The sequence below is a fragment of the Dryobates pubescens genome, chromosome 4 (genome assembly GCF_014839835.1).
Source record: "Dryobates pubescens isolate bDryPub1 chromosome 4, bDryPub1.pri, whole genome shotgun sequence".
NCBI classification, from domain to species: Eukaryota; Metazoa; Chordata; class Aves; order Piciformes; family Picidae; genus Dryobates; species Dryobates pubescens.
Window position 1 is genome coordinate 8,389,334 of NC_071615.1, and position 16,036 is coordinate 8,405,369.

At 49.4% G+C, this 16,036-nt stretch overlaps 1 protein-coding gene and 1 long non-coding RNA gene across 2 annotated transcripts; both read left to right on the forward strand.

Annotated features, from left to right (window-relative positions):
• The first annotated feature begins 1,019 nt into the window (after window positions 1-1,019).
• LOC128899982 (uncharacterized) lies at window positions 1,020-10,941 on the forward strand. Its single transcript, XR_008463192.1, has 3 exons — window positions 1,020-1,428; window positions 5,161-5,288; window positions 10,019-10,941. It is a non-coding gene; the product is annotated as an uncharacterized LOC128899982 (long non-coding RNA).
• A 2,016-nt stretch (window positions 10,942-12,957) lies between these two features.
• On the forward strand, window positions 12,958-14,822 carry ITPRIPL2 (ITPRIP like 2). The gene is made up of 2 exons (XM_054180380.1): window positions 12,958-12,998; window positions 13,151-14,822. The coding sequence occupies exons 1-2, from the start codon at window positions 12,958-12,960 to the stop codon at window positions 14,820-14,822; spliced, it is 1,713 nt and encodes a 570-aa protein (XP_054036355.1).
• Window positions 14,823-16,036: the final 1,214 nt, after the last annotated feature.

Consider the following 16,036-nt stretch of genomic DNA (forward strand, 5'->3'; position numbering starts at 1 on the left):
GGGGGATTTGAATTCTTTTGTGGTGCATTTTAGCAAGCTGTCATCATTTTCTCCTGAGTTTGTGGTTTGAGGGCAGCTGTATAGTCAGAGGCTGCTAACTGCGTATGCAAATGCAAAACATTTAGTGGAGTGAGAGTATTTGCTTCTAGAAGACAGCCCTGCAGTGCCAAGGCAGATGACTCAGTCATGTTGATCTTTGTTGCTGTCTCTGGATTAAAGTAAATTTCCTCTTTAAACAGCAGCCTATGTCTGATTTGAATCTCTCTCTCATCTTGCTGATAGATTGTTTCCTCTTTTGTGAAGGCAGAGGTGTGCTCCTTAGATGGCATCCAGCTCCTGAACGAGGGAAACACAGGGGACTTGTTTTCCCAGTAGTGCCCAAACACCAAAACCACAGCAAGGCCTCTGTTCCCCAGGTTTGTCACCTCAAGTCTCCCTATGCCAACAGCTGTGGGTCCCAAGACAGGTCAGCAGACTCTCACTCCTTTCAGGTGATGCTGTTGTGTTTAACAAACATCTCTCCTCTACTGGCCTACGGCATTCCCATGAGGAAAGAGCTTTGCTTTAGGGCTGGATGAAGAAAAGGCTACCAGTTCCATGTCTACAAGAGCTTTAAGCTTATGCTTAGCCCTAAGCCTGGGAGCAATGGGGATAATTGCTGCAGCCTAGACTTGTTCTGAGGCTTTAGCAACTTCCCTGTGGCCACCTAGCACGTCTGTGGCAGGAATGCAGTGGAAGCACAATTTGAGAGGAGCTGAACCTCCCAGGTGTCTGCACTGAACGTACATCACTCCTGGAGCCTGGTGAAATTGTGCAGTCTTTGATGCTTTTAAGTGTTTTTATCCAGCATAAGAACAGCAGAGGACTTAAAATCTCTGGTGAGATTGTGTAGCTTAATGGCTCAGTTCCAACCCTGCCCTGGAGAGCTAACTGTTAGTGACGGACACAGAGCTGTCTTCCGCTCTTGTCAGCCCTCATTGTTCTGACTTTGGCAGGGAAAACAGTTCATTTGAAGACTTCAAAGGTGTCTGAACTGTGTCTTCTTGAAACATACAACAACTGCTCCCTTTTTCAATTCCTCCCACCCAAACATTACAGCAGTAATGCTAGTGAGAAATAATCCTTCCTCCGTATTAAGTGACACAAGTGCTATTGTTTACACAATGAGAGAATCTAGGAAGACAACAGATGTATGTTTAGAGGGATAATGCATGAAAAACGAGTTCTGCCTTTTCAGGGAGCTGAGCCTTGCAAAGAAAGATGACAGATACATGTGTTTGGAGACAGACTCTAGAGCTGGCTGGATTTGCTTATCATTTGTCATCAATGCAGAGACGTGCAGCAGAAAGAACTGTAACAGCATAAGCTGGAACATATGCTCCTGTCCACAGCTGTGGCACAAATCCTGATGCTCACTGCATGCTTCAGGTGGGTGACCAGCAAAGTGATTGATCCTGGTAAAACAGTGTGAGTAACCTTACTGTGGCTTGTTGTGCTGGGTTAACACAGCCTGCTCTCACAGCCCGCTGCCCCACACACAGACAGGAGGGAAAGGAACACAACCCTTGCTCTGGGTTGAGATGAAGTGTTTGCTGGAAATGATCCAACACACAATGACCTTAGCTCATCTGCTGAAAATGGGAGCAAAATGCAGAAGCAGCAGCAGAAGCCAGTGACAAAACAGTTCTTCCCACGCAAGCACAGAAAAGCCCGCCCAATGCTCCAAACCCAGAAACTAGAACAGGAACCCTCTCATGTTACAATCTGAACTTCAAGCTCCATGATACTTTGCTCCAGCCAGCACTTTCATTTTGAAGCTGGCATGACAGCAGTGTGGGATTGAATACCAGCAGCACATTCAACTCAGCCCAGGACAACCCTCCATGTGCTGTCCTGCAGTGAGTATTTCTTCTAGGCTGAGCTGCAGTGAGTTAAGAATAATCAGCAGACTGCTAATACACTTGTCCTGATTTATTGAAAAATAACCCCCCCAACAGTTCACTTACACCCTCTTCCTGTCACAGCTAAGAGAAACCAGTAGAACAAACTATGGACATGAGCTGCACATGTTAGGTATGAAAACATAGCAGAATAGAATAGAATTAACCAGGCTGGAAAAGACCTTCGAGATCATCGAGTCCAACCTATCACCTAACACCATCTAATCAACTAAACCATGGCACCAAGCACCCCATCCAGTCTCTTCCTAAACACCCCCAGTGATAGTGACTCCACCACCTCCCTGGGTAACTGTTCCAATCCCTGACCACTCTTGCAGTAAAGACATTTTTCCTAATATCCAATTTAAATCTCCCCTGGTGCAACTTGAGGCCATTTCCTCTTGATCTATCACGTGATACTAGGGAGAAGAGATTGACATCCGTCTCTCTCCAGCTTCCTTTCAGGGAGCTGTAGAGAGTGCGGTCTCTTCTCAGCCTCCTCTTCTCCAGACTAAACAACCCCACCTCCCTCAGCTGCTCCTCATAAGCCTTGTTCTCCAGGCCCTTTCACTGTGTAAAACCAATGATGTTGCTGCATTTGGCAGATGCTGTGCACACTGTGCTCTTACTCCACACTCGCCCTGTTCATCTTAGACAACACTTACTCATTCCTGAGTTCTCCCACATAGCAAGATACTAATCTGCTTCGAACACAAACAGTCAACAATCTGGAATTGCCACAACACACCATGAGGGACTCCATTCAGTAGCTGGTTTTGCTTGCTTTGTTTTGTTTGTTAAGGATAAAGAATCCAAAGTGCACCAAAGTCTGTTTGGCCCCTGATGCTGGACCTGTGCCTCTGCTTCTTGTCCCTTGGTGTGGAGTTGCATGCTATGCAGCTGCAGAAGTCATATCCACCACCCATCTACATGTGCCTTAAATCAAGCAACTTCTTACATGGATTTTAGGTATTTCATTTTCCTTTGCTTTGCTGGACTCAGGTAGGGTCTGATTTGTCTGTGGGCTGTGCTTGCCTCAGCTTCTAAAATGATTTTATAAGGTGGTGCTGGTTTGAATCATTAGGTCATTGGGTGAGTCCAGCTGTGCCCCTCATCCAGCAGTGCTCTGCTTCAGGGGGTTACAGAAAGAATCAAACTCTTGTGCTAAAGGTAAGGAACCCCAAGTGCAATAGATGCTGTTGACTGATGGGTGAGCGAAGTACCTACACAAACACAGAGCAGTGCCTGCCTCCTTATTGATACTGGATCCCTCTGCTGAGCTGAGGAATGGGCAGTGTGCCTTTTATTCAGAGTGCTCACAGAGATAAGAGCTGCTACCTCTTGCCATCACTAGCAACGAGCCATGTTCTGGTGTGGAATTGACTATGCCTAGGTAGGTGACAAGTGGACAGGTGGTAGCTGTAAGGTGGCTGTAGATGGAACCATTTCCATTTAGGAGGGCTTGTAAGACCATTTTACTGGCCACATTTTCAAGTGTGCTGGGTGTTCTCCAATGGCTCTTCTGGGATGGAGAGAGTGCACAGGCATATTGATGCCTTCCAGCCCTTCTTGGTGAGCTGGTAGCAAATGGTGCATTCAAACCAGCTGAGTAGGAGTTGGGTTTCCCTGAAGCAGAGGAGAGGTGGCTTCATGATGTTTCAATGACCCCAAAAGTGGCTGGAGGCCAGAAGAAGACAACCTAGCTGCCCTTGAGCTTCCAGACTCCAGGCAACTGCTCCAGTCAAAATATAGCTGGACAGGGTGTGGTTTGCCTTTTGCTGACAGATGAAGATGGCCACTAAAATGAACTTATGTCTCTTTCTACTCTTCCCCACTTCACTCCCGTCTGCTCAGGGAGCCAAGTCAATGCTGTGGCACGTGTGCAGCTGTACACCCAGCACAAACTACAAATGACAGAGGATACCAGAGGCAAACAGTGTCCAAGAAACCCACTGCTTCAAAGTGACTCATTCAAAGTATTTGGTGAACAGCTTCAGTAAGATAAATGTCCAAAAGTTCATGAATGATTCATAAAAACAAGGAAACAAATCCAGCAGATAATTCAATCACCATGAATAACTGGTTTTACTCTGATATATTTAGGAATCATATTTTAAATGCATTTCCTAGGCTTATAATTCATAAAGCTGACACAGAACTGATCTAGAAAGAGGACATATTAATCATTCCAGAGGCAAAGGCTGATGCTCATATTGTGTGAACTGAAATCTCTTAGTGAGTTGAGATGCCACCCTCAGTATTTTACACTTCCGAAATGACTAAAACTCTTCCCTCAGAGATGAGTTGTTAAAGCTGTTAAAGCTGTTTCTGGGATCAGGTCAGATCCCAGAAAAGTTGTAACCACAGGGAGCAGAAGGTATGGGAATTTCAAGTGTCTAACTTTCAATATCAAAGTGCTCTGAGAGAGAACTTGAAATTTGTTTAGCCTGAGGCATCGCTCCTCAAGCTTCTGTCATCTGTCACACCATAGCAGCAAACAGAGCAGAGAGATGGGAGGGGAATTACACACTCATAGGAGGACAGTGTTGTGACTTTTAAAGAGCTACAGTCTGAGCAGAAGTCTTGTTTTGGGTAGGTAACTCGTCCTCTTTATTTTTCAATTCAAGCTTTTTATTCTTTGGCCACCATGGATTTCTCTCTTTTCTGCTGCCATAAGGATCAGCAAGTTATTGAGAGTGTGGCTGGTGATGTCTTCACTCAGCAGTGCCACATGCATGGTACCTATCATGGGATGTTGCAGAGGTGTCTGAGGCTGTTTCTGTAACCCCTTCTATGTGGTCTTTTATTGCTCCCTATTTTTTCCAAGATTTATATTCTCCTTTAACTCTGACCAGTCAAATGAACCCAGACATAAAGATCCTAAAGGTGCTGGTGACCCTGCTGCTAGGGAAGGGGATAGATTTGGGGACCGCAACGTAAGGCTGATGCTGAAGCTCTCTGCATGGAGCCAGATGGGCCTTGTGTCAGTGGAAATCAGGTACAGACAGCTGCTGAGGAGGACATTTCAACATTTGCCTTACTCCTCTGGAAGGTGGCAAATCTGCAAAACCTAGTTTCTCTGAGGGCTGCAAAAGCCCTGAGTGAGGGATCCACTGACTTGCAACAGCAGGATCTCAGCCAGGTCATGGTCATGTCTCTTTCCACCACTGACAAGACAGGGGAAAAACAACCTCTCACACTCATTCTCCCTCATTTGCAGGTACCACTCCAGAGATTACAAAGGCAACAGGAGACAGAACATGGTCCTGGGGGTAAAGAAAGAAATAAAATGCAGACATGAACCAGCTTGTTGTCAAGACATCTTGGGCTCGACCTCATCTCCCTTAGGTGAACCTCTGCTGCTCCTGTCACTGCGATGCCTTTGCTTTGCATTTCTATCTCTGGGAGCTGGGAAGGATGACTCATGTTTTACAGTTCCAGGGAGCAAATATGATGCCTTCTGTATCATACATTTAAAAAAATAGGTTTAAATTGAATTAGGTAGGACATGAAAGACAATCTTACCTCTGCTCAAGGGGTTGGCTCTGTAATGATAAGGAAACCTGTGACAGCAGAGGTAAAAATTCCTGCCATTTATTGACAAACAGGTCTATGCTGCACTTGCTGTCTTGCTAATGAAGTAATTGTGCTGCTTTGTATTGATCTGTGGAATGTTTAATCTTAGTTAAAGGGGCATGGTCTGAGGAGTCAGTGCCAGGAGGTGCTGGGAAGAGATCAGGTGTAGCCTTCCTGAAGGGATTTTGGGCTCCAGGGCTTGTCCCCTTACTGGACAGCCCAGCAGATAAGGAATATCCCTCAAAGAATAAAGGTTACCTGAGTGAGGCTGGGGGTTTAGGCATAATGTAAATGACTGCCTGTGCAGACATCCCCTACCAGGTACTGTGCTGCAAGGTTTTCATTTCAGCCAACAGTGCCTGCAGCATCCACACAGCTTTCCACCCAAACTGGGTGGGCCAGAGCAGTGCAAAGGATGTTGTCCTGTGTGGGCTGGTGTCACTAGGGTGGCATTTTCTGATGGAGCTGCTGCCACCTGAGGATTGCTGCCAGGCTCCCTGTGCAGGGGTGGGATGATATCTGCCTGAGCCCAAGGACCTCTGCTACAGTCCTTCTGGGAACACAGGGGTGAGAAACTGTTCTGGCTCTGGCCCTTGTATCAGTTGTGGGCTGCTTTTCCTTCTGTACAGGCCACTTTCCTTTTAAGCCATTAACTTTCCTCTATCTGTCCTTGATGGGTTGAGGTTAGAGTCTAGGACAAGGCTTCCTAGAGCTACCACCACCCTCCAGCCCTGCAGAATGTGTGCTGGGAGCCAGAGCATCAGCTTTTCCCACCCTAATTGCTGAGTGCTGATAAGCTGGTTTCCCTGAACTGATCCTCCCTCATTCAGATTTCCTCCCACGCAGTTTTTCCCTCCTTTTCCCTGGGTGAGTGATCCAGCCCAGGCTCATCAGCAGGAGCTTAGCTGAGCCAGGATCATCTCATTATTTGAGGCTGTAAGCTGCGAAGAGAGCTCGTTCTCTGTTGTGCACTCGCCTTTGGTTCTGCGTGCTGGGTCTCATTGCTTTGTGCCCAAGTGTCGTCATTGCAGCTGGCTGCTGCAGGTAATGTGTCAGGCACAAAGCCCCGTCTCTAACTTCACAGCAGCTGTGGGTGTGCACAAGCTCAAAGCTGAAAGACACAGAGGCTGGACACGGTCACAGCTGGGATCCCATAACCAGAGCAGGGCAGGCGGCTGCTGACCCTTTGCTGCTCTTTAATAAAGGCCATCAGCGACACAGATGAGAAACCAGTGAGAAGCTGTGGGATGAGCCCAAGGTCTCTTCACTGTCTGCCTGCCATGGGTTTGTGAAAAACAGGGGCTTTTTTTTTCACTTTTGTTTTGGCTGGGGTGATACAGATCACCGAGGAGCTGTTCTCACTGTGTAACTCTGCGTCTCTGCCAGGATAGTTTCACAAACGCTGGTAGATGGAATTTAGACAAGTAGTGGTGAAAGTGAGGGAAGTTTTAAGCTGCTTTGTGAAACCTTCTGCTTTTGAAGTTTAAAAAGAGCAGGCAATTCTCTGAGCAGCTGATGAGGTTTTGGCTTTACTGCTGGAGATTGCCAGGCAGTGCTGATGTCCTGCTGCAACCTGAGGACCTTAGCAGGGTCTTTTTATTTAGTATGGAGTTGCATGTATTAATGCTTTGGAGCTCTGTTCTCCTTCCCAATGGCCAATTACAACCAAATGGATTGCAAAGTTTATTGGAAGGAGAGGGCTAGGCAAGCAGCAGTTTCCTTGGGAAGCAAAGGCAAAAGTATACTCCAGTAATTTGAGCAGTCAATAACAAATTGAAACCTGTGTTAAATTCTCAAGTTTTCTCTTTGCTAGCAAACAGGCATTAAAGATCCAGACCTATTAGAAATGGTCCAATCCTGCTAAATTGATTTAAAAATCCATCCAATGGCACAATACCCCCAGAATGGCATCATGAAACTCTTACCATCCTCATTTAAATGACTCTGCTTTCATCAGCAAACAAGGGTTCAGCTGTGTGATCAGTTTTTATTAGCTTAGCAGGTTATGGTGCAATTGCAGGTTTAAGGGACTTCTCATTAATTAAGTTAAACCATTTCAGTCAGTGATTGAATTTACATTCCAACAGAGGTGTCCAGGTTTAATCAGATTGGTGTGACACTGGTTTTGTTAAACTAGTTTGGCACAGGCACATACAAGGTTTGGCTCTACCTGATGCTTGTTAAACCTCAGTGTTGCCCAGCTGCATCCTGAGGGTCTTTGGAACCATTACCTTTGCTGAGCCCCGGGGGTGTTGAGGAATGGGAAGGGCTGAGCAGGCTTCTGCACCCCAAGGACTGCTCTGCATGGGGAAGGTGACATGCCAGGGCCTCATCCTGTCGCCTGAGGTCTTGGATAAGAGCCTGAACTGAAGCAGGTAAAGGCATGGCCACAGAGTTGATGTTGGGCAGCACCCTCCAGCAGGGTGCTGGGGAGACTGTCACAGCATGTGAACCTTGTCCACTGCAGAGTTAGGAGGGCTTTTGGGCTGGAGCCTTTAGGTACAGCACTGAAAGTTACACATCAGCATGACTGTTGTCATTTGTATGTGGAGCATATCAAGTACTGACCTTTAAAAACCAAGTGCAAGACTGATGGTTTTGACTTGGAGAGTTTTCATGTTTCCATTTCCTATGTAAGCAGCATCTCTGATGGAAATCCCTACAGATATTTCCATTCACAACTCCTGGCTCTTCTCCAGCTGTATGATGGTGGTATCCTTGCACTCCCTGTGCTAAAAGATGTTTCCTTTCTGTGATGCTGTGGATGGCTTTCTGCACATCACCAGCACTGTCAGCTTTCTGGAGGAAGGTGACAGCAGCCTCCCATGCTCACAGCTTGTCAGACAGAACTCAGCATGCCAGCTGACACTGATGGAGACAGGCTGGGGTTTCTTGTTCCTCTTTCATTGCTTAGCTGGAAACACACAAGCATGGCTTCCTGAATACCAGTGTCATGGGTAAATATAAATGCCCTGCTTACACATGTTTCTATGCAAAAAATGTCCTTGAGAGTTTTCAAGCTGGAGATGAGCCAGCTGATGCTTACCAGTCACAGTATGACTCTCTGTGAGAAGCACAGGCTTGAGCAAGAGGTTGTTGTATGAATTCCTCAGGAAGCCATCCCTCTACAGCAAGGAAATCCTGTATTGGGCTATATGTGGTTTATATCAGCCATGTCTGCTTGCAGGCTTTCTGATTAGGGAGTGTTACACCCTGCTGATAGCTAGTGAGCAAACAGGCTGTCAGAGGTGGCAAGAACATCCCACTTATTAAATAGAAATTATTTGAAGAGAGAATATGGAGTAACACCTCTACTCCCAAACTCCTCCACGTTCACACATGTGCTCTGGAGGTCTGGCTCTCCTCAGTCCCAGGTTCCTGAGTCACCTGAGCTGTTTGTGGTAGCAGCATATCCTCACCAGTTTTCTCATCCCTAAATGGGACTCACTCACCCTACTGCAGTGACTGGGAGAGATTCATTAGACCACAATACAAAATGGATTCATGTCTATCCCATCAGGTTGGTTTGCATTGTAAGGAACAGTATCCTGTAAAACCTGGGGGTCAGAGGAATGGCAGGTGAAGGATGTTGATTCTGATTGTGGCATCTCCCTCACAGGACCACACAGCAGGCTGGGGGAGATGTGCCAGCAGCTTGCTTTCAGAGGAAATACTCTGAAGGGTAACAATTGGGGCATGAAGTCAAGTGACTGATCTTTCAGATTTGTGGTTTCTTGCAATCACTTCTTGTACTTTTCTGCTATAGACTGTTCAATAGTGCAGTAAAAGAAGCTGGAGGTGTAACCCAGGCACTGTACATCAGTAGTGCAGGAAGGGATCCCTATATATTTCCTCCTGCACCTGCAACAGACTGTGGGCAGCTTTGGTTCAGCAGGGCAAATACCAGTCGGGGAGAGGCAGTGGGAAGTCTCAGGCTTGTGTCTCAGGTACACCATGAAAGCACCAGCCAAACATCATCACCTGCCTGTGCCTTCTGTCCTTCTGCCACTTGGCTCTGCCTACTCAGACAGTGAGCTCGCTGGTGCAGATTGCTCATCCTACATCTCAGACAGCTCCTGGCATGCTGTAGCTTTAATAGGTCACTTAGACAGATGTGTGAAATGCTGTGAACTGTGGAGGAGCTTTAATGGATGCTATACATCCAACATTTCCTTTTGCAAATTGCCTCTGCAAATCTCCTCCAGAGGTCATGCAGCTCATATACACTGGGATGTCTATTTTTAGCTCTGAATAAGTATAACATGATTCCATTTTTAGTGAACAGGATATCCTGGACATGGGACATTCTGAAGCAAGTGTTTAGATAATATCTATTTAAACAATGGGTGAGCTAAACAATGGTAGTAAAAACTGATGTTGTGAATTCTCTCTGGTCCTGATTTTGAGGTCATGGTTGTTAGTGTACAGCCTATTGTTTTCCTGGAGCATGCAACTGCTATTAAAAGCCTCATAAACTTTTTTTTCTTCCTGGTTTCATACAGGAACAAGATGACCAGCACTCAAGCAGAAAATGAGGAGCACCATCATTACAACTCGCCAGCAGTGGAGTTTATAGATACTTCAATCCAGACAAGTGAGCTGCTACTTCTTTAGGAGACACAGAAAGGGGAAAAGAAATCTGATAGCCACCCCAGAAGTAAATGTACTGCATGTGGTCCAGCTCCTGGGAAGTGGTGGGAGACTGTGCAGGAGAGGTGTCATATCACTGTGATTTGTTCTCAAACTCAACATATTCTTGTTACTAGAAGTGACAAGAGGAGCAAAGTACTCCAGAGAAGATAAGATGGTTTGTTTCTTTTCCTCTTTGATGAGTTGTAAAATGCAAACTATGGGTAAGCTATGATAATGTTGGTGAACTGTATCTGTTGCAAAACAAATATGGCCCCTGCAGCACAGTTGCAGTAGGAATGGAATGATAGGCAATGAGGAATGATTCTTGTTGATATTGGGTGTCTGAAAGCAGTTTTGTGTTTATGACCACTTCAGCTCTGGTAGAGCAGCCATCTAATGCCCTTAGCCTGTGTGAACAGATACATGGAGTGGCTATTAAATTGGCTCTTTCCAAGTAAGGTCTGGATAGTAAAGCTGAGCACCTCTGTGGAGTCTCCCAGATCTAACCTATTCAGCATTCTGCCCAGAGACCCAGCCTAAGCTCACGGAGTCATGAAGCAGCTATGGTCCTGGAAAACAGGCCATTAGCCATATTTTATCACTCCCAGGATCTACAGCTCTCCTTTTGCCACTGGCTAAGGGGGTGAGAAAGGGATGGGTGGTATTTTAAACAGCAGTAGTAAAAATCAATGTTGAGGATTCACTCCGGTCCTGCTTTTAAGTTCGTGGTTGTTAACCTACAACCTCTTCTTCTGCAGCTTGAGGGAACCCACCCCAGCACATTTTGGCTCATGGACAATCATGTGCTGAGCCAGCATTTGCACTGAGGGGCTGGTGAAGCTGGTTGCACACTTTCTGCCAGCTGGGCTTGTCCCACTGGCTGGTGTGACATCTGCATTTTCTCCGGTCTGTGGGGCCCGTGGCTGACTGGGAGGTGGCAGCCATTCCCCTGCATCCAGGTCCCACAGTGATAATCACTGTGCTACTAAACTCCAGGTCACCCTCTGGGCAGCAGCTGCCTGACAGGCATGAAGGGCAGTGCCAGCCCCTGCAGATGTAGCTGTCTGTCTCCCGAGCGTGGACATGCAGCTAATCGAATCAACCTTGCATGAAAAGAGGGTGCAGGCTGTCTTGGAAACTCAGTCTGCCTGTAGCAAGCCCTGAAGGCATGTGAAGCATCCAGGGCTTGAGGGTGTAAAAAAGCACAGGCTAGTAAAAATCAAATGTATGGGCCAATGGGCTCATGGAGGGGAATGGTAAAGCATCTTTCAGTAAAGCATCTTGAAGGATTGGTCTCATGCCAGCATGGCTGTGCCTTTTACACACCTTTGGGGTTTGGGGGCACAGAACAGTGTCTGAAGTGATGGGTCACAGGCAACAAGGTGAATGTTTTTGTCCTCTTACCCATCTTTGTGACATGAGAACATGAAACAAGGAGTGGGGAAGAAAGATGCTTTTTGCATCCTGATTGTTTTCAAAGATATGGCTGATGTGGAATGACATTTCTGAGTAGGAAGGTTGTGGCTTCAACCTTCCCACAGGTACCAGAAAGCATGCCCTTGGGCATAGAGTGTGGAATATTGTGCTGGTTGAGATGTTATAATTGCCTTTACATCTGCTCTATTTTCAGTTAAAACCCTTCAAGTCTCCTGATTGTAACTCCAAGGGTCAGTGGTGGAGTGGTTAGGACATCTCTATAGCTCTCAAGTGTACTCTTGACTCTCACCCTGGTGTCCTTGCCTGTAAATTACTTCAGGCTGTTTGACTTCAGTTACCTAGTTTGACTTTGAATGCAGCATCTTGGCTATAAAGCATAAGATGCTTTCTGTGAAGTGTGAGTTTTAGGTACTTGCAGTCAGGTTTCATTTCATATAAAGACAAATTACATAACCAAACATTTGTACAGCCTTTCCCTTGCCCTTGGGTCTCTGACCTCCTCCTTGTTACAGCATTTTCAACTTGCTGACTCTCGTATTCAAGCACTGCTCCTTCACCTTCATGGGGCCACCCATGATACTGTGCAGATGCAGCAAGTTGCAATAATACAGTAACTTGGCCACCTAAAGTTAAGCCACAAGAGAATACTTGCATAGATGCTTCTTAAAACTTCACCAAACAGCTTCAAAACTTAGTAAACAGTTTCTAAACAGAAGCCAAGGATGATGTCCTGTTCCCATCAACATCTGAGAAAGAGCTAACACACTTCCAGCAAAATACATGTTTAAATGTTATCCCATATATCTGTGCAGAAAGCAAAGGGAATGAACTCTAGAAAGAAAACCAAGTGCAATGCTCAGACCAGCCCTATTGTCAAGAAATACAGCGGCAGACAAATGCCACAGAGGAGTCTTGAACAAGAAACATGTCAAACCACTTTGATGACTGGATGGATGCAATACAACGTGGCACAATTTTTCACTTTCTCTGAATTTGAAATGCTGCCTTCACATCTACAAGTAACTGGGGTGAGGATGGTACAACCCATGAGGGACAGCCACATCATGTTAGATACGAGGAAATGCAGATCCTAAAGGTCTCTTCAGATCGGCAGTGCCCTGAAGTAGTTTGTGTGAAGACGTTTTAGTGACCGGCAGTTTTACACCAAACCCCGCGGTGTCCTGTTGCGGTAAGGGGACATGGAAGCATGCGTTCGGTGCCCAGAGTGCCTCTCACTCCGCTTTAGGGGCCGGTCGCTCCAGGCCGCTGCGGGAGCCGCAGCGCATGGCCCGAAGAAGCTCTGCCCTCGGGGAAGGAGCCGCGCGGGCTGCGCGGCCCCGGCCTCCCCCGTTGCGGGGCCCTGTGCTCCCCGATGCCCTCCGAGGCTCGGCCGCAGTCTGTCGGCGGAGCGTCGTGAAGGAGCGGGCGGCGCCGCTCCCCGCCCCGCCCGGCCGGCCCCCGGGCGGACAACGCCCCCGGCCCTCACGCCGCGGCCGGGCCCGCCGCCCGTGGCATTTCCTCTGAGCTCACTCGGCGGCTGACGCGGCGCCGCTTTCCCTCGGAAGAGGAAGCCTTGCAGCGGACCGGCGGCGGCAGGCAGGGAGGGAGTCCGCAGTGACCGCCGTGCCGGCGGGGCGAGGGACAGCGGCGCGGCCCGCGCTGGGGGCGGCCGGGGCGGAGGAGGGGGGCGGCGGCGGCGGGGCCGGGCGCTCCCCGCCGGCGGGGCCGGGCAGCGGCCACCCCCGTGGCCCGAGCCCCCGCCGCGCCCTGCCCGTCTACATCCTCAACTTGCGACTCTTCTGGCCGTTGGCGACCGCTGTCTGCACCGCGCTCTTCTGCCTCTGCCAGGCCCTGCGGGGCAGCGCGGCCGAAGAGGGCGCGGCGGAGGCGGGCTCCGTCCCGCTGCTCAAGGGCTCGGCGCTGCTGCTGCTGGTGCTGGGCTGCCTTCTGGTCCGCTGCTGCGGCGGGGCGGGCGGCCCGAGGCGCGGCGGGGTGCGGGCGGCGGCGCGCCGCGGCGTCCTGGAGAGCTTCTACGCGCGGCAGCTGCGGCTCTCGCCCCATGTGCTGGGGCACAGCAAGGCGCACGTCGGGCGCGTCGTGGCCGAGCTGGTGCGCGCCGCCAAGGCGCAGGGGCTGCAACCGGGCCCGCTGGCCCTCAGCCTGCGCGGGGACTTCGTGCGCATCGGCAGCGCTTACGAGCAGCACAAGGTGCGCAGCCCTGACTGCTTCGACATCCTGGTGCCCTTGCGGCTGCCGCCCCACCTGGAGCCCCAGCCGCACAGCGCCGACGGGCTGGGGCCGCGGGGTGCTTTCGTCTGCGGCCTGCGGGCGAGGGCCGGCTGGCCGCGCCGCTACCGGCCCTTCGCCGAGGGCTTCTGCGTGGAGCTGCAGGGCCGTAGCCACCTCTCATCGGGGCTGGTGCTGCGCTGGTTCCAAGGCCATCTGCAGCGGTGCTTGGGCGCCGTGCGGTACCGGCTGCAGGAGCGCTGCCGCATCAGCCTGTCGGCCTGCCCCGGCCGGCCGCCCACGCTGCACATCGTGCCCTGCTCCGACTACGTTTGCTGCCACATCTCCATGGCCGTGCGCCTCATCCCTGCCATCCCGCTCGGCGACGCACTCTACCTCACGGCCCTGCTTCCCGAGGGCGCGCAGGCACCCCCTGCCCCCGAGGCCCTGTGGAGTCTCAACGCGTCGCGGCAGGAGCAGAGGCTGCTGAGCTGGCTGAAGGAGCAGGCCCCGGCCACCTCCTGCCACCTGAAGTGTCTGCAGATCCTCAAGGGCCTACGGGACCTCCGTGGGCAGGGCCTGGAGGAGCCCTTCTGCTCCCAGTGGGGCCGGGTGCTCTCCTCCTACGTGCTGAAGACGGCCCTCTTCTCGCTGCTGCTGCAGGGGCCCTTGGAGGCCTGGGATGAGCGGTTCCTGGTGGAGCGTCTGGAGGACCTGGTGCTGTACCTTAGGGACTGCCTGCGCAAGCAGGTGCTGATGCATTTCTTCTTGGGCAACTCCGGCCTCCCTGAGGCCGTGGTGCTGCCCAGGTTCCTCAAGGAAGCCACCCCCGTGAACTTGCTGGCCGCCTTTGATGGGCCCACGCTGGACCTGGTCGCCTTCCAGCTGATCAGTACCTGGATCCAGGCCCCACACGTCATCAGGATGTACAGCAGCCCGCGGTACTTGCGCCCAGTGCCCGTCCCCTGCCGGCATGTCGCCGAAGCCAAGCAGGAGCCTTCAGGGGAGTGAGCCAGGGTCTGAGTGACACGGCGCTGCCTGTGGACTCTGCTGGCTCAGCGCATGTTCCCATCCCGCTGGTCTGTTGAGAGTCCACGTCTGAGGAAAGCAGGACCTAATTTAAATGCGGTTCTGTGCTTTCGACCCTGAGCTGAGAAAACCAGAGGCCAAGACTTAATGAAACTGTGATTGTTGTTTTTAAATTTCACTGGCTGTGCATGGGAAAATTGTCACATTTCTGGGGAAACGCCTTAGTGCCGGAGTGTTGCGTTCAGTTAGCTGTTTGCAACCTGAGGGTTAACAGACTCACACTGACGTTCCTGGAAGTCCATGTTAATTCGTTGTCATAGTGGCAAAATTGACTTTTTTTTGGTGAGATTGGCTTTTTATGATACAAAATCTGTTTGGGGTTTGAAAATCCTCTTAAGTGCAAACAGCCACCCCCTCGATGTACCAAGATGCTCTTAAAATGCAGTGAGCACTAGAGCATGGGTGTGGATCACAGTTTGAAGTGCTCCATGACAGGCTTTAAATTTCCTGTGCCTGTCAATGTAAAACCGAGGGAAGAAGCAAAACCTCCCTGATTAACGGTATGAAAAAGCTGTGCTCTAGTGAAGGTTATACAGAAGGACTGAAATAAGAGGAAACAAATAGCACTTTATTTTCACAAAGGCCTTCTTTTTAGACTAATTGGCTGCACTAAATATTGCTATGGAGGCCACATTAGTATTTTGTTACAGGAGTGATGTTTGAATCAGCCCAAGGAAAACCACCTTCTGATGTTCATTTGTTTGTGGGTTCTTGTTGAGTTTTATTGGGTTTTTTAATGTCTTAAAGTATTATTTTCATAGAGTTTGCTTTACCTCAAGGACCAACAACAGAACTAAGAAATTCTGCATTATTCTTTAGAACAGACTTTCAACCAGTCCAAATCTCAGTGCTGTATGCTGACTGCTGCACCCTCCTGCTCTCTGCTAGGAGTTTGGTGGGACTTTTGGATGACTGCCTGACCAGTTGTCTGAGTGTGGCAGTGTGTTGACCAAATGACTTAGTGGAATTTTAGTAGTGCTGTGCTGTAGCAAGTCATTATCTTATTGTGAAGAAGAGGAAGTCACACGTTCCAGGTACTTCAGAATTATTTAGCACTGATTTATGGTACAGAGGCAGTCTTGGGCTATGAATTTTGGTGTCCTGTAAAAATAAACATCAGCCAGATAATTTCCACT